Source organism: Rhinopithecus bieti, unplaced genomic scaffold (genome assembly GCF_001698545.2).
Source record: "Rhinopithecus bieti isolate Rb0 unplaced genomic scaffold, ASM169854v2 scaffold_6876, whole genome shotgun sequence".
Lineage (NCBI taxonomy): Eukaryota > Metazoa > Chordata > Mammalia > Primates > Cercopithecidae > Rhinopithecus > Rhinopithecus bieti.
The window spans coordinates 1,021,033-1,044,924 of NW_016805229.1; the positions used below are offsets into that span (position 1 = coordinate 1,021,033).

The 23,892-nt window shown below is 49.5% G+C and overlaps 1 protein-coding gene across 1 annotated transcript in view; it reads left to right on the forward strand.

Moving 5' to 3' along the window:
• The window catches only part of ABCC6 (ATP binding cassette subfamily C member 6), a 77,248-nt gene that overhangs the window by 44,248 nt on the left and 9,108 nt on the right, over positions 1-23,892 (forward strand). The window contains exons 18-25 of the mRNA XM_017871707.1: positions 3,961-4,135; positions 5,599-5,674; positions 8,398-8,518; positions 11,639-11,846; positions 16,199-16,509; positions 18,948-19,147; positions 20,586-20,712; positions 22,663-22,764. Coding sequence (XP_017727196.1) covers positions 3,961-4,135; positions 5,599-5,674; positions 8,398-8,518; positions 11,639-11,846; positions 16,199-16,509; positions 18,948-19,147; positions 20,586-20,712; positions 22,663-22,764 — 1,320 coding nt within the window. The remainder of the gene's footprint in view (positions 1-3,960; positions 4,136-5,598; positions 5,675-8,397; positions 8,519-11,638; positions 11,847-16,198; positions 16,510-18,947; positions 19,148-20,585; positions 20,713-22,662; positions 22,765-23,892) is intronic.

Sequence of the window (23,892 nt, forward strand, 5' to 3'; positions counted from 1 at the left end):
AGTAGCTAGGATTACAGGCATGTGCCACCACACCTGGCTAATTTTTTTTCTTTTTTTTTGTACTTTTAGTAGAGATGGGGTTTCACCATGTTGGCCAGGCTGGTCTTGAACTCCTAACCTCAAGGGATCCACCCACCTCAGCCTCCCAAAGTGCTGGGATTGCAGGCGTGAACCACCGCACCTGGCCCCACCTGCTTCAGTATTTATTCCTCATAGCACTTTCTACCTGATGTTACTTGTTTACAAACTGCCTGTCTCTCCCCACTTCATTAGAATGATGGATCCATTAAGAGAGCAGCAACTTTGTTTTGCTCATTGCTGTTTCCCCAGAACCTAGAACCCTACCAAGTATATGATAACCAGGCAGTAGTTATTAGTGGAATGAATGAATGTAAGAATGAACGAATGGCTGGGCGCAGTGGCTCACGCCTGTAATGCCAGCACTTTGGGAGGCCAAGGCGGGTGGATTGCTTGAGGTCAGGAGTTCGACACCAGCCTGGCCAACGTGGTGAAACCCTGTCTCTACTAAAAGTACAAAAATTAGCCAAGCGTGGTGGCACACCTGTAATCTCAGCTACTTGGGAGGCTGAGGTAGGAGAATCACTTGAACCCAGGAGGTGGAAGTTGCAGTGAGCCGAGGTCAAGCCATTGCACTCCAGCCTGGGTGACAGAGTGGAACTCTGTCTCAAAAATAAATAAAAATAATTTTAAAAAGAATGAATGAAGACAAGAAGGCCTAGATAGAATGAATGAGTTATAGTAATCAATAGTGCACAAGGGAAATTAATGATCATTTATTTGTGTATTTCAAGATAGCTAGAAGAGAAGGATTGTTGTGTTCACAATACAAAAGATAAATATTTGAGGTGATGACTATTTCAGTTACCCTGATTTGATCGTTACATATTGTCTACAGCAGGGGTCCCCAATCCCCCTGGCCATGGATCAGCACCAGTCTGTGGCCTATTAGGAACTGGGCAGGCAGCACAGCAGGAGGTGGACAGAGGGCAGGCAAGTGAGGTTTCATCTGTATTTACAGCCACTCCTTATTGTTCGCATCACCGCCTGAGCTCTGCCTCTTGTCAGATCAGTGGCAACATTAGATTCTCACAGGAGCACAAACCCTACTGTAACCTGCACATGTGAGGGATCTAGGCTGCGTGCTCCTTATGAGAATCTAATGCCTGATGATCCGTCACTGCCTCCCATCGCCCCCAGAAGGGACCGTCTAGTTTCAGGAAAATAAGCTCAGGGCTCCCACTGATTCTACAGGATGGTGAGTTGTGTATTTCATTATACATTACAATGTAATAATAATACAAGTAGGCTGGGCGCAGTGGCTCATGCCTGTAATCCCAGCACTTTGGGAGGCTGAGGCATAGTAGATCACCTGAGATCAGGAGTTTGAGACCAGCCTGGCCAACATGGTGAAATCCCGTCCCTACTAAAAATACAGAAACTAGCCAGGCATGGTGGCGGGCGCCTGTAATTCCAGCTACTCAGGAGGCTGAGGCAGGAGAATCGCTTGAACCCAGGAGGCAGAGGTTGCAGTGAGCCAAGATCACGCCATTGCACTCCAGCCTGCATGACAAGAGCGAAACTCCATCTTGAAAATAATAATAGTAGGCCGGGCGCGGTGGCTCAAGCCTGTCAATCCCAGACACTTTGGGAGGCGAGGCGGGTGGATCATGAGTCAGGAGATCGAGACCATCCTGGCGTCAACAATGGTGAAACCCCGTCTCTACTAAAAAATACAAAAAAGACTAGCCGGTGCGAGGTGCGGCGCCTGTAGTCCCAGCTTACTCGGGAGGACTGAGGCAGGGAGAATGGCGTAAAACCCGGAGGGCGGAGCTTGCAGTGAGCTGAGATCCGGCCACTGCCACTCCAGGCCTGGGCGACAGAGCCCAGACCTCCATGCTCGCAAAAAGAAAAAAAAAAAAAAAGGAAAATCAATAATAGTAATAGTAATAAGTAATAATAATAATAGGATAGTAAAGTGCGGCAGTAAACGTAATGTGCTTGAATCACCCTGAAACCATCCCCGCGGACCATCCCCGCCTGCCCCCAGGGTCCAGTGGAAAAATTGTCTCTGCAAAACCGGTCGGCCTGGTGCAAAAAGGTTGGGGACCACCTGCGCCTAAGACGGTATCAAATGATCACTTGTGCCCCTCAAGATTTACAACCTCATTACATATCAATTAACAAGCTAAAATAAACAATTAAATTTTAAAATTAAAAAAGTGTAGGACTTGAAAGCTTACCACTGGATGAGGTGAATAGGGAATACTGAATGGTGTCCTCAGTGAAGGTTGTCTCCATGGAGACGGGGGAAACAGAAGTTGGACTCAAGGGAACATGAGAGTGAGAAGAGGAGGACAGTAGTGATTGGGGAAGTGTGGGTGTAATCTCCCAGGAAGTCATGCTGGGGGTACAGGGGGAGAAGTGAATCCATGTTAAGGATGAGCCATTGTGGTCTTGAGAGCGAGTGCCTTGTAGCTGGGCTTGTTCCTGTGATTATATGCATGTTGAGTTCTTTGTCCAATCTCTTCACCTGATTGGGCAGGTGTTGCCCTGGACTGCGCCAGGCCTGGGCACCTCAGGTTCACCCTGTAGATGCTGGACTTAGGCCAGTGTTCGCTTTTGTGGGCACAGGCGCGCGCATGGAATTCTCTCTGGAGGCCAGGAAGCAGGCGCCTGAGCCTGGCCCGGGCTGTGTTACAGAAAGGCAGCTGTGTACCTGCTGGGATGGACCCCCCTGGCCAGCCCTCTGGATGCCCACGTTGGCGCAGCATGTCTTCAAACCAGGTCATCGGGACCTGGGTGGGCTACTCAGGGAACAGTAGAGTTTGTGGAATATGTGGTCAGAGGGCAGCAAGGCAAAGCGCAGAGTAAGGCCCTTAGGATCCGAGTCCTGACCCCAAAATTGTATCTCACCCTCCCCCTTTCACTTGGAGTCCACAATTCTTCCTTTTCATATTGGTCAGCTCTTTGCGCTGGTGACAATGCTGTGTAACAAACAACCCCCCAGAGTCCCACAGCTTACAAGGCAGCAGGGGTTTCTTGCTCATGGATCTGTGGTTTAACTAGTACCAGTTTTGCCTTGGATGACTGACCCAGGGTCAGATGGGACTCCCCTGTCTTCTTTGTTTTGAGACACAGGCTTAAAGAGTCCCCTCGTGTTCTCTATTTTGGACATCGCCCTGTTTATAAGAAAAGGTGGCAGGAGCACAAGAAGGGGAGTTGTCCCACGCTCTGAGTCTGGGGACAACACCCCACCCCAACCCCCAGCTCAGGAGGCTGGCCAAGCACATATGTGGTAATTTCCTTCCTTCCTTCCTTCCTTCCTTCGCTTCCTTCTTCCTTCCGTTCCCTTCCTTCCTCTTTCCTCTTTCTTTCCTCTCTTTTCTCTTTCTTTCTTTCTTTCTTTCTTTCTTTCTTCTTTCTTTCTTCTTTTCTTTCTTTCTTCTTTTCTTTTCTTTCTTTCTTTCTTCTCTCTCTCTCTCTTTCTCTCTTCCTTTTCCTTTCCTTTCCTTTCCTTTCCTTTTCTCTTTCTTTTTTCTTTCTTTTTCTCTCTCTTTCTCTCTTCTCCTTTCCTTTCCTTTCCTTTCCTTTTCTTTTCTTTTTTCTTTTCTTTCTCTCCTTTCTTGACAGAGTCTTGCTCTGTCACCCAGGATGGAGTGCAGTGGTGCAATCTCACCTCACTGCAACCTCCACCTCCCAGGTTCAAGTGCTTCTCTTGCCTCAGCCTCCAAAGTAGCTGGGAATACAGGTGTGCACCACCATACCTAGCTAGTTTTTATATTTTTGGTAGAGACAGGGCTTAGGCCTGTCAGCCAGGCTGGTCTCGAACTCCTGGCCTAAAGTGATCCACCTGCTTTGGCTTCCCAAAGTGTTGGGATTACAGGCATGAGCCATTGTGCCCAGCCACATGTGTGTAACTTCTACCCCTTCCCTGCCCAGACACGGATTCTCGTGACCCACGCACTCCACATCCTGCCCCAGGCTGACTGGATCGTGGTGCTGGCAGATGGGGCCATCGCAGAGATGGGTTCCTACCAGGAGCTTCTGCAAAGGAAGGGGGCCCTCATGGGTCTTCTGGATCAAGCCAGACAGCCAGGAGATACAGGAGAAGGAGGTACTAGGTGGGCTTTGCTGATTCTCCATGCCTGGCTTCTGCCATCCTTGGGGAAAAGGCTCAAAGGGTCCTACTGGCATGAATGGAGTGCTCTGGTCGTACTCTCCCTGCAGGCCGAGGCCTGGAAGCAGACAGCTCTCCCAGTAGGTCACCTCTCTCAAGGAATAGCCAGTAACACCATTTATGAGCCGGGGCGTGTGCTAAGTGCTTCTGTAAAAACACACTATTTCATTTGATTCTCACAGTACCCGCAGAGGCCTGTGAAGTTATTGCTGTCGTTTTACAGATGAGCCAACTGAGGCAAAGAGAGTGAAATCACTTGCCCGAGGTCACAAGATTAGAACTTGAATGTGTCCAACTCTGGAGTCTATGCTTGCAGTTGCTATGGAGACAGCCCAAGAAGGACTTTGATGCCTAGAAAGCTACACCATGCTAGCTAGGCTTTCTAATAATCCAAAGAACACAGAGTGTGCTGGATACATGACAAGTTTCTGGAAGTAAAGTTGCCAAGCCAAGCTCACCCGCAATGACTGAAAAGTAGCAACTAATAGCACATCACATACATTAGCTCATTTAATCAACATAATGCCCCTGTGAGGCTGGTACTAGAATCATTTCCATTTCACAGATGAGAAAACTGAGGCCCAGAAGTTAAGGAACTAGTCCCAGGTTACATGGCTTATAAGTGGCAGCACTGGGATTTGAACCCCAAGCAACTTGATTCCAGAGAATGTGTTTTTTAATCATTACACTTTATACTATCCCTCATGACAAAGCAAGGACTCACACCCAGGTCTCCCTCAATCTCAGGCTTTGCTTCTTCTGAGTACATCTGCTTAGCACTGGCCCACCCTGGTAAAAACCTTAAGTGTTGATTCACAGTGTCACAGTCCTGAAGCTCGAAGATAGAACTTGCCTGCTTGTATTGGTTAGCTTTTGCTGTGATCATGCTGTGTAACAAATAGCCCCCAAATCTTAGCAGCTTACAGTAGCAGTTATTTCTTGCTTACAGGTCTGTAGTTAAACTACTACAGATCTGCTTTCAGTGACTGGCCACACCTGTGGGATGGTGGTGGGGAGGTGTCCTTCCTAGGGGAGATGGTACCTGAGAGTAGGTGAGAGCCAGAAAAGAGCATTCCAGACACAAGGAACTGCTTGAGCAAGGCTGTTGGGAGAAACAGAGATAACTTGACTTTGAACAGTATTTAAATGCTGTTTTTCCAACCTCAAGTTCATAGCAGGTGCTCAGTTATATTCACTGATTGAAGAAACGAATGTGAGTGAATGCCTGAAGGATGTTCCTGGAAGAGCTCAGAGTGGGGTGTTGAGGGAGGTTGCTGGCGTGGTGGCAGGAGCCAGATCAGGGGAAATGGATGGTCAGAGCAGTTAAGGCCACATAGTCAGTGGGTATCAAAGTGGGTATCTGGGCCGTGTTGTGTGACAGGACTCTCTTGACCTTGCAGAAACAGAACCTGGGACCAGCACCAAGGACCCCAGAGGCTCCTCTGCAGGCAGGAGGCCCGAGCGTAGACCCGAGAGGTGAGTCCACCATGGTAGCCACACGTAGAAGGGCACAGGCTGAAGCTGAAGTAGTAGCTGAAGGAACCACCCGCATCTCAGGCAGTTAGGGGGACAACCAAAACCATTATGGACAGACAACCTGCTGAAGTCCCCCCATGGTGCCCTGCTGAGGGATAAGTCACCAAAATTGGTCCAGTTAGCCAAGATGATTAGGTCCCCATAGGGCCAGTTCATGGAATGAACAATATGCCTTGCAGTGTGATAGATGTCTTCAAGTGGGCCGAGGCCAGCTTGCTGGAGTTGTCTCAGTGCTGCAATAGGGCAGGACTGGTTCCTCCCCATAGTTGTAAACCACCATGCCAGGCCTGGTCACCTATGCTTTGACAGGTTGGCTATGCACAGGGTTTGGGTCTGTATGCACAGCATCACTTGACGCTGTGGGCAAGGAGCCAGGAGGAGGCCTGTGGTCCCCTCTTCTCTCAGCTCCCTCCAGCTGGGACACAGCTGGGCTCACTGTGGGGCTGTCTGCAGCAGAAGGACCTGCTGCCTGATACTCTCCCCTCTTAATGAGAGGGGTCTTGGGAAGCAGAACAACAGTAGCAGCTTACAGTAGCAGTTATTTCTTGCTTACAGGTCTGTAGTTAAACTACTACAGATCTGCTTTCAGTGACTGGCCACACCTGTGGGATGGTGGTGGGGAGGTGTCCTTCCTAGGGGAGATGGTACCTGAGAGTAGGTGAGAGCCAGAAAAGAGCATTCCAGACACAAGGAGCATTCCAAAGCGGGTGGATCACTTGAGGCCACTGGTACCAGGTGGCCCGAGCTTAAGTGCCTGCTATACTGGGGTGGGGGGTGGCAGCGATCCTGAGGGGCCTCCATCCCTGGGGACCACAGGGGCTGATCCCCATCCCAGCTAGCCACCCTAAAGGCACTTCTCAATCACACGCACACTGAGCAATCTCACCATCTTCACAGCGCACAAGAGTCTGAAGTAAGATCAGATGGATAGCTAGTCACGTTAAAAGAAAACCAGTAGACACATTAAGGCTGGGCACGGTGGCTCACACCTGTAAATCCCAGCACTTTGGGAGGCCAAAGCGGGTGGATCACTTGAGGTCAGGAGTTCGAGATCACCCTGGCCAACATGGTGAAACCCCGTCTCTACTAAAATAAAAAATTTTAAAATTAAAATTAAAAAAAAGCCGGTGTGGTGGCGTGTGCCTGTAGTCCCAGCTACTCAGGAGGCTGAGGCAGGAGAATCACTTGAACCCAGGAGGCGGAGGATGCAGTGCGCCGAGATTGTGCCAAATTAACCTCTAGCAAATTTAATGTGTCTGAGGCTTTTTGTTTTTTGGGGTTGTTTTTTGAGACGGAATCTTGCTCTGTCGCCCAGGCTGGAGTGCAATGGTACGATCTCGGCTCACTGCCATCCCCGCCTCCTGGCTTCAAGTGATTCTTATGCCTCAGTCTCTTGAGTAGCTGGGATTACAGGCACATGCCACCAGGCCCAGCTAAATTTTGCATTTTTATTAGAGACAGGGTGTTGCCGTGTTGTCCAGCTGGTCTCAAACTCCTGACCTCAGGTGTTCCACCTGCCTCAGCCTCCCAGAGTGCTGGGATTACAGGTGTGAGCCACTGCACCTCGCTGAAAGAGGTTAATTGAGCAAAGAATGATCTGCACATCGGGCAGCCTCTGAACCAGAATATGTCCAGAGAGGCTCTGAAACACCCATGGGATTAAAGATTAATGGACAGAAAAAGGAAGGTGAAGGACAGAAAACGGAAGTGAGGTACAGAAACAGCCAGATTGGTTACAGCTCAGCATCTGCTTTATTGGAACATGGTTTGCACCATTGGCTGCCTTTGATTGGCTGAAACTCAGTGATTGACACAGGAGTAGGTTGCAGTCTGTTTGAGTCCAGTTAGGTTACAGTTCACTATGTACAGGAAAACCTTTTAGGCCAAAGTTAAAATATGTAAGGAGGCAGCTTTGCGCTAAACTTAATTTAATAGTAGGTAGGTAGACATGTATATGTAGATATAAATATATGTAGATGAATGGATCAGTGGATGGATGGATAGATAATATTCCTATTTTTATAGCTGAGGAAACTGAGGTGCAGAGGTTAAGTCAGCCCACTTAACCACGGATAAAACATTCAAAAAGTCTTTAGCATCTGAATTGTTCATAATTTATATTCTGCCAGTTGGACTGACAAATCTGATGGTAAACAGTAGGAACAAAACAATTGCACCAAAGCTTAAGCCAAAATAAAAATTCTGAGAACAGGCTGGGCGTGGCAGCTCATGCCTGTAATCCCAGCACTTTGGGAGGCTGAGGCAGGCAGACTGCTTGAGCTCAGGAGTTTGAGACCAACCTGGGCAACGTAGCAAGACCCTGTCTCAAAAAAAAAAAAAAAAAGAAAAAGAAAATAAAATTCTGAGAACGGAGTTCCAATGGTGGGCAAGTTAAGTTCATCCTGTGAAATGGCATCAGAAGAATGGGCTTGCTTGACCCTGGGATAATAGATGGCATTTAGCTGGGTACCACACAGAAAGAAGGGAAGTGTGATATCTGGTCAGTATTTTGTTAGATGAATGAATGAATGAATGAATGAATGAATGAATGAGTAGAGAGTGTATCCAGAGCTCAGTGGCTGTCAGTGGGCCTGAGGGTTGGGCACATACACCCCACCTTTGGGAGAGACACTGACTTTGTCTTCATTTCCTCTAAATGACAGGTCCATCAAGTCAGTCCCTGAGAAGGACCGTACCACTTCAGAAGCCCAGACAGAGGTTCCTCTAGATGACCCTGACAGGGCAGGATGGCCAACAGGAAAGGACAGCATGCAATATGGCAGGGTAACCACCAATTCACCTACCCCTCCCCACCCGCTGCTGCCGCCTCCAGGGTCCCAAGTCCTCCCAACAAATGTAGCACTTGCAGTGAGGCGGCACTGATACTTACTCACCTTTCTTGAGCACCTACTATGTGCCAGTAGCATTCTAGACCTTCATTTTCTTAATCCTCACAACCGCCCTAAAAAATAGATATGATATGCTGAACTTTCTATATTATGTTCCTTCTTGTCATTCAGTTATCAGATTAAATATCATCTCCAGCCTCCCAGACTAAAAAAAAAAAAAAAAAAAAAGAAGAAGGTCATGATCAGCTCTTCAGATGTAAAGAAACTGAAGTCTTTTAAAATTTATTTTATTTTGCTTTTGAGAAAGTGGCTCTCTCACTCACCTATGCTGGACTGCAATGATGTAATCATAGCTCACTGCATCCTCGACCTCCTGGGCTCAAGCAATCCTCCTACCTCAGTCTCTCAAGTAGCTGGGACTGCAAGTGTGTGCCACCATGCCCAGCTAATGTCTGTATTTTTAATAGAGATGGGGTTTTGCTATGTTGCCCAGGTTGGTCTCGAACTCCTGGGCTCAAGTGATCCTCTGGCCTCTGCCTCCCAAAGTGCAGGGGTTACAGGTGTGAGCCACTGTGCCTGGCCAAGAAACTGAAGTCTTAAAGAGTTAAGAGACTTGTCTGTGTTTTCACAGCTAGCCTGGGACTCAACCTGGTACTCAAATCTGGGACTCAAGTCTAGGCCAGTCTGAGTCTGAAGCTTATACTGTTTCTCCTCTTCTATACTGCTGTGTATCTCCACCCCCGCTACTTATCCACCATCCCACCTAGATGATCATCCATCCACCCACCCATCCATCCCACCCGCTCATTTATCCATCCCATTCATTCACCCACCTACTCATTTATCCATCCTACCTACTCATTCATCCATCCATCCCACCCACTCATTCATCCATACCACCCACTCATTTATCTGTCCATCCCATCCACTCACCCACCTACTCATTTATCCATCCCATTCACTTACCCATCCATCTATCACACCTAACAATACAACCATTCCCTCACCTATGCATCTGTCTGTTCAGTTGTTCATCCATTCATTGATCTTTCCGTCCATTCATCCACTCATTCATTCACACACCTACCTACCTACCCACCCACTCATTTATTCACCCACCTACCCTCTCATCCATCCAGCAAACGTGTACATGGTACCCACTGTGTGCCAGGCTAAGTCTGGTGGAGATTAGATACTAGTGAAGATAAATGGAGAGCAAATAATTATGCTAATAAGCAAGCTATATCCAATAGCAATAAGTGCTATAAATAAGAATGATTGGGCGCAGTGGCTCATGTCTGTAATCCCAACACTTTTGGAGGCTGAGGCAGGTGGATTGCTTGAGACCAGGAGTTCGAGGCTGCAGGAGCTATGATCATGTCACGGCAATCCAGCCTGGGTGACAGAGTGAGACCCTGCCATGGAGACCAACTGAGGGTCATGGTTGCTATGGATAGGATGCTCTGAGAAGTGCCATTTGAGCTTCCCCGAAGAACATGTGAAGGAACCAGTCATACAAAGGTCAGGAGAAAGAGCGCTCCAGGCAAAAGGAGCAGCAGGTACAATGGCTCCGAGGTGGGAAGTAGCTTAGGGTGCCAGAGAAAGGGGTCCCATGAGGCTGGCAGGCAGTGAGTGGGGGCAAGGTAAGAAGCTTGGAATTTATTTTATTTTATTTCTATTTTGAGACGGAGTTTCGCTTTTGTCGCCCAGGCAGGAGTGTAATGGTGCAATCTCAGCTCACTGCAACCTCTGTCTCCCAGGTTCAAGTGATTCTCCTGCAGCTTCCCAAGTATCTGGGATTACAGGCGCCCGCCAGCACACCTGGCTAATTTTTGTATTTTTAGTGGAGACAGGGTTTCACCGTGTTGGTCCAGGCTGGTCTCAAATTCCTGAGCTCAGGTGACCCACCCGCCTCGGCCTCCCAAAGTGCTTACAGGTATGAGCCACCTCGCCTGGCTGGAATTTCTTCTAAGAGCAAGAGATAGCCATGGACAGGCCAGCAACAAGATATAATTAGATTAATGTTTTCAACAGTCCTGTCTGGCTGCAGCTGTGCAGAGAACTTCAGATTTGTAGGAGCAGGACGTTAAGCCAGTGGCTGAACCGTTCTGTGCCTCAGTTTCCTTATCTGTGAAATTGAGGTTATTATGAGCAGAGACACATGCCTGACCCATGGTGGGTGTTCAAGAAAACCCTTCTGGCTGGGTGTGATGGCTCACACCTGTAATCCAAGCACTTTGGGAGGCCGAGGAGGGAGGATCGCTTGAGGCCAGGAGTTTGAGACCAGCCTGGGCAATATAGCGAGACTCCATCTCTTTAAAACTATGAACATTAACAAAGCATGATGGTACAAACCTATAGTCCTGACTACTTGGGAGGCTGAGGCGGGGGGATTACTTAAGCCTGGAGTTCAAGGGTGCAGTGAGACATGATTGCGCCAGTGTACTCCAGCCTGGGTGACGTGGGTGACACAGTGCAAGACCCTGTCCTCAAAAAAATAAATAAAATAAAGAAAAACAGGCTGGGCGCGGTGGCTCAAGCCTGTAATCCCAGCACTTTGGGAGGCCGAGACGGGCGGATCACGAGGTCAGGAGATCGAGACCATCCTGGCTAACATGGTGAAACCCCGTCTCTACTAAAAAAATACAAAAAATTAGCCGGGCGAGATGGCGGGCGCCTGTAGTCCCAGCTACTCGGGAGGCTGAGGCGAGAGAATGGCGTAAACTCGGGAGGCGGAGCTTGCAGTGAGCTGAGATCCCGCCACTGCACTCCAGCCTGGGCGACAGAGCGAGACTCCGTCTCAAAAAAAAAAAAAAAAAAAAAAAAAAAAAGAAAAAATATTAATACTAGCTCACTGGGGATTGTGTAGGAGATGGGGGTTCTAAGGCTGGCTGGGGCCTGTCTGTGGGAGGCATGGCGGGAGAACCTGTGAGGTCTGTGCGGCGCTTCCATCTGCCCATGGGCATGTTTTCTGGGAGCCTCGCCTGGCCTTGCCTCAACTCACCCCTCCCGCTGGGGGCTCTCTCTGCCTCCCTCTCCCTCATGTGTGCTATAGGTGAAGGCCACAGTGCACCTGGCCTACCTGCGTGCGGTGGGCACCCCCCTCTGCCTCTATGCACTCTTCCTCTTCCTCTGCCAGCAAGTGGCGTCCTTCTGCCGGGGCTACTGGCTGAGCCTGTGGGCGGACGACCCCACAGTGGGTGGGCAGCAGACGCAGGCAGCCCTGCGTGGTGGGATCTTCGGGCTCCTCGGCTGTCTCCAAGGTATGCCTCACCTGCCCTCCTCATCCCCCTCCTCCCAGCTCCACCGAGGGGTGCTCAGGCTCCTTTTCCTCACCTCTCCCTGGGTCACCCTGTGCCCCCTGGAACAACTGTGCAAAATGTCTGGGGGCCAGGCAAAGATCTCTGTCCTTCAGATGAGGCTGGAGGGAATGGGGAGGACAGGGCACATCCCTCCTTTTCTGGAAGCTTCAGAACTTCTCCCAGTTCCTCCCCGCTAGCGGAAGGCAGCTCCAAGGCCTGCGTGCTGGTGACTTTCAGCGCCTGCCCCCAAACCTCCAGACAGAACCAGACCCTCCCTAACAGATGCATTACCGCCGTCACTCCAGCTTCTTCTTATTAAAGATGGAAATACGGCCAGGCGCAGTGGCTCACGCCTGTAATCCCAGCACTTTGGGAGGCCAAGGCGGGTGGATCATGAGGTCAGGAGATCGAGATCATCCTGGCTAACACATTGAAACCCCGTCTCTACTAAAAATACAAAATATTAGTTGGGGGTGGTGGCAGGCACCTGTAGTCCCAGCTACCCGGGAGGCTGAGGCAGGAGAATGGCGTGAACCCGGGAGGCGGAGCTTGCAGTGACCATGACTGCGCCACTGCACTCCAGCCTGGGAGACAGAGCGAGACTCCGTCTCAAAAAAATAAAACAAATAAAATAAAATAAAATAGATGGAACTACTTCCCGAAATAATTGTAGACTCACATGCAGTTCTAGGAAATAAGGCAGCCAGCTACCTTATACAGTCTGCCCAGTTTCTCCCAGTGGTGATATTTTGCAAAATGATAGTAAAGTATCACAAAGGGTACTGACACCCATCAATCCATGGATCTCATTTGTTTATTTATTTGTTTGTTTATTTAATTTATTTTGAGACAGAGTCTTGCTCTGTCGCCCAGGCTATAGTGTAGTGCTGCATTCTCAGCTCACTGCAACCCCCATCTCCCAGGTTCAAGCAGTTCTCCTGCCTCAGCTTCCCGAGCAGCTGGAAGCTGGGATTATAAGTGTGCAGCCTGGTTAATTTTTGTGTTTTTGGTAGAGATGGGGTTTCACCATGTTGGCCAAGCTGGTCTCGAACTCCTGACCTCAAATGATCTGCCCGCCTCGGCCTCCCAAAGTGTTGGGATTACAGTTAGGTGTCAGCCCCCGCGCCCGGCCCTATGGATCTCATTGTGATTTCCCCAGTTTTGATTGCACGTATGTATGCGCATGTTTGCCTTTGTGCAGTTGTGTCCCCCGTTCAGGCTCTCGCATCCATCACAGTGGTTAATGGTTGAGATACTGAACAATCCCCTCATCTTGAGGCACTCTCGTGTTGCCCTTTTGCAACCACACCCACCCTCCTCCTGCCTCGCCCACCCAGTCCCTAACCCCTGGTTCTTCTCCTTTTAATACATGGCCTGGCTGAAGGGAGGAACAGGAGTGCACACGTGAGTTTGGCTGCTTCTTTAGACACACACCCACGTATATATAGACTGGATCTGGCTTTGTCACCCAGGCTGGAATGCAGTGGCACGAACCCGGCTCACTGCAACCTCTGCCTCCTGGGCTCAAGCGATCCTCCGACCTCAGCCTCCCGAGTAGCTGGGACTACATGCACACGCCACCATGCCTGGCTAATTTTTGTTTGTTTGTTTTTGATGGAAACAGGGTTTTGCTGTGTTGCCCAGGCTGGTCTCAAACTTCTGGGCTCAGGCAATCCTCCGCCTCAGCCTCCCAAAGTGTTGGGATCACAGGCATGAGCCACCACGCCTGGCCTGGCCTCCTCTTTAAAGGACAGTTGCCTCGTTTCCATGTTGATTCGTCTTCATTCACTGGGTGACCTTGGCCACATCACCCAAATGCTGTGAGCCTGTTCCCTCCTCTGTGAAATGGGGCGCACCAGGCCTGAATTTGAGGACTCTTCTAGTCCTAAGAATCTGTACCCCTACTCACCACAACTGCATGTACAGTGGAATACTCAAGGCGAATGGTTACTTAACCAAGAGGAAATTAGGGATTGTCAGAGTCAGCTGAGTCCTGGAATTAACCCACATCCTCATTTGGGTGGCAAATAGCCCTTTCAAAATCCTTCCACTTCCATCCCTCATTTGATAGCTAAGGGCAAGTCTTACTCTCCCCTAAAGATGGAGAGACGGGAGCTGAGAGAGAGAAACTGGTTATGACTCTTGAATACAAACAATAAAAAATTCAGCTCCAGGACAGACACGGTGGCTCATGCCTGTAATCCCAGCACTTTGGGAGGCCAAGGTGGGTAGATCACTTGAGGTCAGGAGTTCAAGACCAGCCTGGCCAACATGGTGAAACCCCGTCTCTATTAAAAATATAAAAATTGGCTGGGCGCGGTGGCTCAAGCCTGTAATCCCAGCATTTTGGGAGGCCGAGACGGGCGGATCATGAGGTCAGGAGATCATGACCATCCTGGCTAACACAGTGAAACCCCATCTCTACTAAAAAAATACAAAAAACTAGCCGGGCGAGGTGGCGAGCGCCTGTAGTCCCAGCTGCTCTGGAGGCTGAGGCAGGAGAATGGCGTAAACCTGGGAGGCGGAGCTTGCAGTGAGCTGAGATCCGGCCACCGCACTCCAGCCTGGGCGACAGAGCGAGACTCCGTCTCAAAAAATATATATATATAAATTAGCCAGGCGTGGTGTCAGTGCCTATAATCCCAGCTACTTGGGAGGATGAGGCAGGAGAATCGCTTGAACCTGGGAGGTGGAGGTTGCAGTGAGCAGAGATTGTGCCACTGCACTCCAGCCTGGGTGACACAGCAAGACTCTGTCTGAAAATAAACAAATTCAGCTCCAATTCAAAGTGGTTTAAGCAACAAGAGAATTGATTGACTCTTAGGACCAGCATCCATAGATTTCTGGCTTCAGGTATGCCTGGATGCAGTGGTCCAAACAAGAAATGGCTTCATTTCCCTCCTCTGGGACAGCTTCCTGTCCAGTTCAGCTGCTCCCCCTGGCGGTAAGATGATATTCCACAGCTCCAGCCTGGCCACCTCCGACCACCCAGTACCACTTTTCCAAAAGTTCTAGTGAAGTCCCAGGTCTCCCTGTCACTGGTCTGACTTGGGTTATGCGTTCATCCCTGAACCTATTGCAGTGGTTTGGATTGGCCATGGGTGAAATTTGCCCCTCCCCAGAGGAGAAGTTAGCCCCACCCCAGGCGTATAGATTAGCATTGGGAGGAAGGATGTACATTTCTCTCATAGGGCTACTGCCAAACAAGTTTCCACAAACTTGGAAACCTAGCACTATTGAAATTTGTTCTGTCGCAGTTCTGAGGCCTGAAGTCTAAAATGAAGGTGTCAGCAGCGTTCACTCATTGTGGAGGGTTTTTTTTTTTTTTTTTTTCGTTTGTTTGTTTGAGATGGCGTCTTGCTCTGTCACCCAGGCTGGAGTGCAATGGCACGATCTTGGCTCATGGCTCACTGCAACCTCCGCCTCCCAGGTTCAAGTATTTCTCCTGCCTCAGCCTCCTGAGTAGCTGGGACTATAGGTGCCTGACAACACGCCCAGTTAATTGTTGTATTTTTAGTAGAGAGTAGGGTTTAGTAGGGTTTCACCATGTTGGTCAGGTTGGTCTCAAACTCCTGACTTCAGGTGATCCACCTGCCTTGGCCTCCCAAAGTGCTGGGATTACAGGCATGAGCCACTGTGCCCAGCCCCTTGTGGAGATTCTGAGGGAGAAAACGTCCCATGCTTTTCTCCTGGTTTGCAGTGGTTGCCGGCAGTCTCTGGCATTCCTTGGCTTGTATATGTGCCCTCCCATCTGTGTCACCATCTTCATGTCTCCTGCTGTGTCTCTGAGTATCCTCTAGTAGTCTTATATAAATGGCAGTCACAGAATTTAGGACCCATCCCAAATTAATTTGGGAGGACACTCTTCAACCCATTACATCAAGAAACAAGCAGGGTACAGGTGCAGTGGCTCATACCTGTAATCTCAGCACTTTGGGAGACCAAGGCAGGCAGATCACTTGATCTCAGGAGTTCGAGACCAGCCTGGGCAGCATAGCAAGATCCCATCTCTACAAAAAAATACCCAAAATTAGCCGGCATGGTGGCGTACACCTGTGGTCCCAGCTACTCAGAGGCTGAGGCGGGAGGATCGCCTGAGTGCAGGAGGTCAAGGCTGCAACGAGCCATCATCATGCTACTGTACTTCAACATGGGTGACAGAGTGAGACCCTGTCTCAAAAAAAAAATAACAATCAGGGTGGCCAAGCCATAAGATGTCCACCATGGGGTAGCGGGAGAGACCTGCTCAAGGCCCCACAGGGCGGTCCTGAGGGTCTCCCGCCTTTATGCTCTTACCTCCTCTCCCTCCCCAGCCATTGGGCTGTTTGCGTCCATGGCTGCGGTGCTCCTAGGTGGGGTCCGGGCATCCAGGTTGCTCTTCCAGAGGCTCCTGTGGGATGTGGTGCGATCGCCCATCAGCTTCTTTGAGCGGACGCCCATCGGCAACCTGCTGAACCGCTTCTCCAAGGAGACAGACACGGTTGATGTGGACATTCCAGACAAACTCCGGTCCCTGCTGATGTATGCCTTCGGACTCCTGGAGGTCAGCCTGGTGGTGGCAGTGACTACTCCACTGGCCATTGTGGCCATCCTGCCACTGTTTCTCCTCTACGCTGGGTTTCAGGTATGGAGAGGTCAGGGAGGCTTCTGGGACCAGCTGGGGTCAACTCAGCCAGTCCCCTGTCTCTGGGGAAGACTCCATATATGAGGTTTCACCCAGCTGGACATCTAGGGGATGTTCCTAGAATTCCCAGGGACAGACACACTACAGTCTTTCTGATATCTCCACTAGTCTCTGTCTCTAAATGTTCACATCAAAGTTCTCTTTTTTTAGAGAGACAGAATCTTGCTCTCCTGCCAAGGCTGAAGTGCAATAGGTTATCATAGCTCACTGCAGCCTTGAACTCCTGGGCTTAAGTGATCCGCCTACCTCAGCCTCTCCAGTAGCTGGGACTGCAGGCAGTGCCACGATGCCTGGCTAATTTTTAAATTTATTTTTTTTGAGACACGTGTCTCGCCGTGTTGCCCAGGCTGGTCTCAAATTCCCAGCCTTAAGTGATCCTCCCACTTTGGCCTCCCAAAGTTCTGGGATTACAGGGCATGAGCCACTCACTGTGCCTCATGGTGCAGTTAAATATTAAGGGTCAGAGTTCTTCATGTGTAATGTTTTTATCCTGCTGTAATTTCTTCCTCTCCAATTATCTGGAAGCCAAAGAGGCATTGCAACTTCTCAAAGGCTATTATATAAAGCTAGATTCATTCAATTGCTGGGATCAGAGACCAGCTAAAATTAGCTTAACCAGAAGAAGAGAATTTAATGGCTTACATTTCCTAGGGGGCATGGGCCCAGCTGTCATCAGGACACAGTGACTCTCTCCATATCTTCACTCAGTGCTTCTCAAAGTGTGGCCCCAGGACCAGCAGTAGTATCACCTGGGGACTAGTTAGCAATGTACGTTCTTAGGCCTCAGCCCAAGACTACTGACTCAGATACTATGTGGTTCGGCCCATGAATCTAGGTTTTTATTACCCCTCCAAGTAATTCTGATGCACACAAATGTTTAGGAACCACTGGCTTACCTCTGTTTGGTCTAATTTTGTATATGCTCTCTTTCCAGGGCAGGTCTGATGGCCACTAGCCATCATATCATCTCACCTTAGCAACTCAACATGCAAAAAACATTTCTCCAGCTCAGTAGACATATATTAATCCCAGGGAAGGTTCTGATTGGCCCTCTGTGGATCATGTGTCCATCTCTGAACTCATCACAGTAACTGAATGGATAGTAGACTCTGATAGGCTAGGATGCATCATGTGACCATCTCTCTGATCAGGTCCCATGATTGACAGCACCTCAACACAGCCCTTTCCTACAGGAAACTAGAAGTAGAGCAGAAGAAAACATGGTAGTCAGATAAAAAACCATGGCTAGGGCTAGGCATGGTGGCTCACACCTCTAATCACAGCACTTTGGGAGGCTGAGGTGGGCAGATCACTTGAGGTCAGGAGTTCAAGACCAGCATGGTCAACATGGCAAAACCCCATCTCTACTAAAAATACAAAAAATTAGCCAGTGTGGTGGTGCATGCTTGTAATCCCACCTTCTTGGGAGGCTGAGGTAGGAGGATTGCTTGAGCGCGGGAGGCAGAGGTTGCAGTGAGCTGAGATTGTGCCACTGTACTCCAGCCTGGGCGACAGAGTGAGACTCCATCTCAAACAACAAAAACCAACACCCATGGCTACCACATCCCCGACAACTGTCCCAGGTCTTCTCTAAGTTCACTTGACTCCGAGGATGGGCTGTTTCAGTCTCAAGCTTTATAGTCAAGAGAAATCCAGGCTCTGTCACTTACTGTGGCGCTCAGGACAGCTGCTGAATCCCCCGAGCCTCGGATGTTCTCACCACTAACTGGTGAATGACGCGAATGCTCACTCTGCAATGAATGAGACACTGTGTAAAAAGCCTGGCACACACAGTTGGGTGTTCAGCAAATTCAGTTCCTCCCTGCCTGCCTGTCTGCCAGCTGCGCCCAACCTGCAGCTGCAAACCAAATAACACACGTTTCCTGTGCATCACCTGGCACGTAACTCTTGGGTTACATGAGTGAAACTGACTTGGCCAACTGCCTTCATTGCACCTTTCAGTTTTGTTCTCCCAATGACCATCCCTAAATGAAGGAGTCGACCTCAGTGCTGGGAAGTGAGACACTTAAACTGAATTGGTGGTTTCTCAACCCTGGCTGTCCATTGGAATCATATGGAAGGCTATTTAAACAGCATCAAAGTCAAGGTGACTTTGCCAGAGATTCTGATTCAGTCATTCTGGGGTGGGGCATTAGAGGTTTTTGAAGTTTCCCAGGTGATTTTCAAAAAAACCATAGAACTCTGATTCTGCAAGGACATGAGAACCCAGAGAGGTCAGGCAACTAGCCCAAGGTCACTCAGCAAGCTGGTAACAGACCCTGGTCTGGAATCCTGTACTTGGGGCTCTCCATGCTTCTGGAAACTACCTTTCTATGTCTGTGGCTTCTCCTCTCCCCTCTCCCATCCATCCTTCTCAGAGCCTGTATGTGGTTAGCTCATGCCAGCTGAGACGCTTGGAGTCAGCCAGCTACTCATCTGTCTGCTCGCACATGGCTGAGACGTTCCAGGGCAGCACAGTGGTCCGGGCGTTCCGAACCCAGGCCCCTTTTGTGGCTCAGAACAATGCTCGCGTAGATGAAAGCCAGAGGATCAGTTTCCCGCGACTGGTGGCTGACAGGTAGGAAGAGCCAGGGCAGAGAAGACCTTGCAATTCATCCATATCCTTACAGGGTGAGACCTGAGGTCGTATTATATGGCTAGAGAGGTCACCCAGAGAGTCAGGGACATAGTTGAGGCTAGATCCCACAGGCAGTCTATCGGTTCTCACTGTGGGCAGATGGAACATGGCCGAGAGATTCTCAACAGCAGGTAGGCGGGGGGTATAGGAAGAAGCTTCTGTTGCCAGGCAACTGGATCAGCCTCTTTTGCCTTGGTGATAAAGCAGCCATATAAGCATCCTCAGCCATCTTTAGGTACTAAGCAAGAACAAGAACATAAGCTTTAAGCACAAATAGACACAGATTCAAATCCCAGCTCTGCCACTTACCAGCTGGTTGATTTCAGGCAAGTTACATAACCTCTCTGAGCTTCATTTGTCAAACCGGGATCATGTTAATGTAGTGGATATGAGGATTAAATACAGATACTCATAGGTAAGACTTGCAACGTGCTTATTGCATGCCTGGCACTGTTCTGAGCAATCTATGTAGATTAATGTATTTAATTCTGCTAACAGCTTTGCCAGGCAGAAACTGTTTTATAGATGATAAATCCTAGGCACAGAGAGGTTTGGAAACTTGTTCAAGTTCACCCAGCTGATGCTGGCAGAGCCAGGATTTGAATCCAAGCATTGTGGTACCAGAGTGTGGAGAGGGTTAAGTACAAACTAGGCACTCAATACACGTGAAGTCCTTTTTCCTTTCATCTCAGGTCCCCAGCCACCTGGGGCTGTGTATTAGTCCGTCTTCACACTGCTATAAAGAACTACCTGAGACTGGGTCATTTATAAGGAAAGGAGGGTTTAATTGACTCACAGTTTCACGTGGCTGGAGAGGCCTCAGGAAACTTACAATCATGGTGGAAAGGGAAGCAAGGCACATCTTACATGGCAGCAGGAGAGAGAGAGTGCGAGGTGGGAACTGCCGCCCCCTTTTATGCCATATGATCTCGTGAGAACTCACTATCAAGAGAACAACATGGGGAAAACTGCCCCCGTGATCCAGTCACCTCCCACCAGATCCCTCCCTCCACATGTGGGGATTACAATTCGAGATGAGATGTGGGTGGGGACACAGAGCCAAACCATGGAGGCCATGGGTCAGGGCAGGGGAATGGCAGGTGGACATGGCTTGGCAAATTCCAGGGACAGAAAAGCAGCCACATAGGGAAGCTCTACGGAACACCAATTGTACCCCAGACCCTAAGCTGGGCTCAGTTGAGACAGGACAGTGTCATCGTCCTCTACTCCCTGAGCCTGCGTGGGGCCTTGCATGTGGAGCCCACTGCTGGGACCCCTGTGGGTACGAAGCGGGTGTGATGACCAGTCCTTGTGCCCAGAGAAGCATCTCCCTGCAGATGAGAGTACCCACTCACCCTGCTGTCGCCTCCCTTTGCAGGTGGCTTGCGGCCAATGTGGAGCTCCTGGGAAATGGCCTGGTGTTTGCGGCTGCCACGTGTGCTGTGCTGAGCAAAGCCCACCTCAGCGCCGGCCTCGTGGGCTTCTCTGTCTCTGCTGCCCTCCAGGTACTCCCCATACCCCCAAACTGGGCTTGAGGGACAGACAGAGGCAGAGACCATCAGACCCCTGCTAGTAGGACCTTCGAAGACCCTGTGTCCAAACCACCAAGGTGTCTGGAGTCCCTCCACCGAGGGACTCAGCTGAAGTGAACTTGCAACCCTGGGCAAGAGTCTTTCCTCGTGGAGTCTCAGCGTGCTCCTTGGAAAAACAGGCCAGTAATCCCATCACTTCTGATGTTATAAAGACTAGTTGAGACAAAGCATATCCTGTGGAGGACATTTCTAGTGCATTGTTAACTTTTGTTTTGTTTTGAAGACAGTCTCTCTTTCACTCTGGCTGGAGTGCAGTGGTGCAATCTCAGCTCACTGCAACCTCTGCCTCCTGGGTTCAGGCAGTTCTTATGTCTCAACCTCCCAAGTTGCTGGAATTACAGGTGTGAGCCACTATGCCTGGCTAATTTTTAATATTTTTAGTAGAGACGGGGTTTTGCCATGTTGGCCAGGCTGGTCTCCAACTCCTGAGCTCAACTGATCCACCCACCTTAGCCTCCCACAGTGCTGGGATTACAGGCATGAGCCACCACACCTGGCCACTTTTTGTTAACTATTAATAACAGTATGTAATGTCAGTTCATGATATCTATGAAAATATATATATATATATATACACATTCATAAGCATTTGTTATGGAGGAGGCATTATTCTAAGAGCTCTATACATTTTTGTTCATTTTGGTTTGTTGTTGCTGCTGTTTGAGACAGGATCTCATTTTGTTACCCAGGCTTGAGTGCAGTGGCATGATCTTGACTCACTTCAGCCTCCATCTCCAGGCTCAAAGGATTCTCTCACCTCACTTTCCCAATTAGCTGGGCCTATAGGCATGCACCACCATGCCTGGCTAATTTCTTTTTTTTTTTTTTTTTTTTTTTTTTGGTGGAAACAGTTTCGTCATGTTGCCCAACCTGGTCTCAAACTCTAGGTTCAAGTGGTCTACCTGCCTCAGCCTCCCAAAATGCTGAGATTATAGGTGTGAGCCACCATGCCCGGCTGTTTTGTTTTGAGACAAGGTCTCACTCCTTGACCCAGACTGGAGTGCAGTGGTGTGATCACAGCCCACTGCAGCCTCCAACTCCTGGGTTCAAACAATCTTCCCACCTTCACCTTCAAAAAAGCTGGGATTACAGGCATGAGCCACTGTGCATGAGAACTTTATAAATATTAACTCACTCAATACTGCCCACAAACCCCATCAGAGAGGCACTGTTATTATCCTCATTTTACAGTCAAGGCTTCTAAGCTTCAGGATGAAGCAAGAGGCCGGAGCATGTTGGGTGGCGGTGGAGGCATTTTCTTCCTGCATCCAGGAAAGCCTCTCTGAGGAGGTGACTTAGGAGGAAGTGAGGCCTGGGAGTTGAAGGTTCATCCCTGGTGTGTTAGAGGAACAGCAGGAAGGCGGGTGTGGCCAGAGAGGGTGGGTGAAGGCAGGGATGCTGGGAGACAAGGTTGGGGATGGGATGGCAGGACTAGAGCCGGTCATGGTTCATAGGGAGGAGCGTGGAGTGGTTCCAAGTGTCATGGGAAATTGGTGGCCAACGGTTGCTGTGGGGAAGCTGTCAGAAAGGCATCAGCGGGCCTCGGTCCTGCTGGATGTCCTCGGGAGGGCCACACACTGTCTCTGATCCTGTCTCACCTGCATCAAGCCAGTTTGTACAGGCTGATGTCTGAGGGCTGCTCTTTGCTTTGCATGCTCTGGTTCTACTGAAGGAAGGGAGGGACCAGCTGGTTGCATCCAAATCCCAGTCCCCTGGGCCCAGGTCCTCAGACTGCCCCATTCCTGCCTCCCTTCTTTACTCCCCTGTGTCTGGCCTCGCAGCAAAGGTTGGGAAACCAGCGGGGCTGTTGCAAGCCCTCAAGTGGCCTTGCCGAACCCAGCCAGAGATGCTTTCTTGCACCAGGTGACCCAGACGCTGCAGTGGGTTGTTCGCAACTGGACAGACCTAGAGAACAGCATCGTGTCAGTGGAGCGGATGCAGGACTATGCCTGGACGCCCAAGGAGGTGATGGGCGGGAGGTGGGGAGGGGTTCCCAGCAGGGACATATTGTTGATGGTGGGGGGCGGCAATGCGTCCCTGTTGACATCTGCTACAGGCTTTGGAGTTTGTATCCTCTTCTCCCCTGACTCAACCCCTACCTCTATAGGTCAGAGTCACAGACTCGGTGGCAGCAATGGTTAGGAGCATAAGGTCTGGAGCCAGGCCAAATCTTGGTTCCTTTGCCTCTGAGCCTGAGGAAAGCAGGTCACCTATGGGAGTGGCAGGGGACCATGAGGAACAGCACTGCAACAGCAGCATAGCTGCAACACCATAGTAACACAATGGCAATATTCCAGAACATGACAGTAACACAACAGCAATGTAATAGTAATGTAACACAAACATTCGTAACCACACATTGCAGTACCAAATACACATAGCAGGTGTAATAGTAATATAACAGGAGACATGATAGCAACATGATGGGTAAACATTCCGCAATACAACCACAACATAGCCAATGCTAATAGTAACATAAATAGCAACATTTTAGTAACCTATTTGATAGAAAAGAACAGCACATGACAATGTTAAGTAGGGAAACACAACAGCCCAACATCGTACAGCGACAGCAAATCCCAGACATGCGTTTTTGAACTATAGTAACTGGAATAGCAACGTGGCAATGTAACAGCTAACAAAACAGCAAACGATTATATAACATGATGGGCAGCATTCCAGCCATAACCGAATTACGGTAAACAGGAATCAGTGCAACGGTGCGCGCAATGTACAGCTAACAAAACAGACAACATTAGTAGTAGCATTGCTAAGGACAGAACAGCAACACAGGAAATGCAACGCTAACCAAAACACAACATGATATAGTGTGACGTAGCAACATAAATAACATTACAGCTAAAGAATAGCGGAAGAACTGATTGGAATGAATAGGCGTAGAAGAAATGATTGAGAGATTAGATGGATAGATGGACGGGATGGAATGGGATGGCATGCGGATGGATGCGCATGGATAGATGGATGGCATGGAGGATGCGGATGGATTAGATGAATGGGATGGATGGGATGGATGGATGGGATGGATGGATAGATGAATGATGGATGGATGGAATGGATGGGGATGGGCATGGA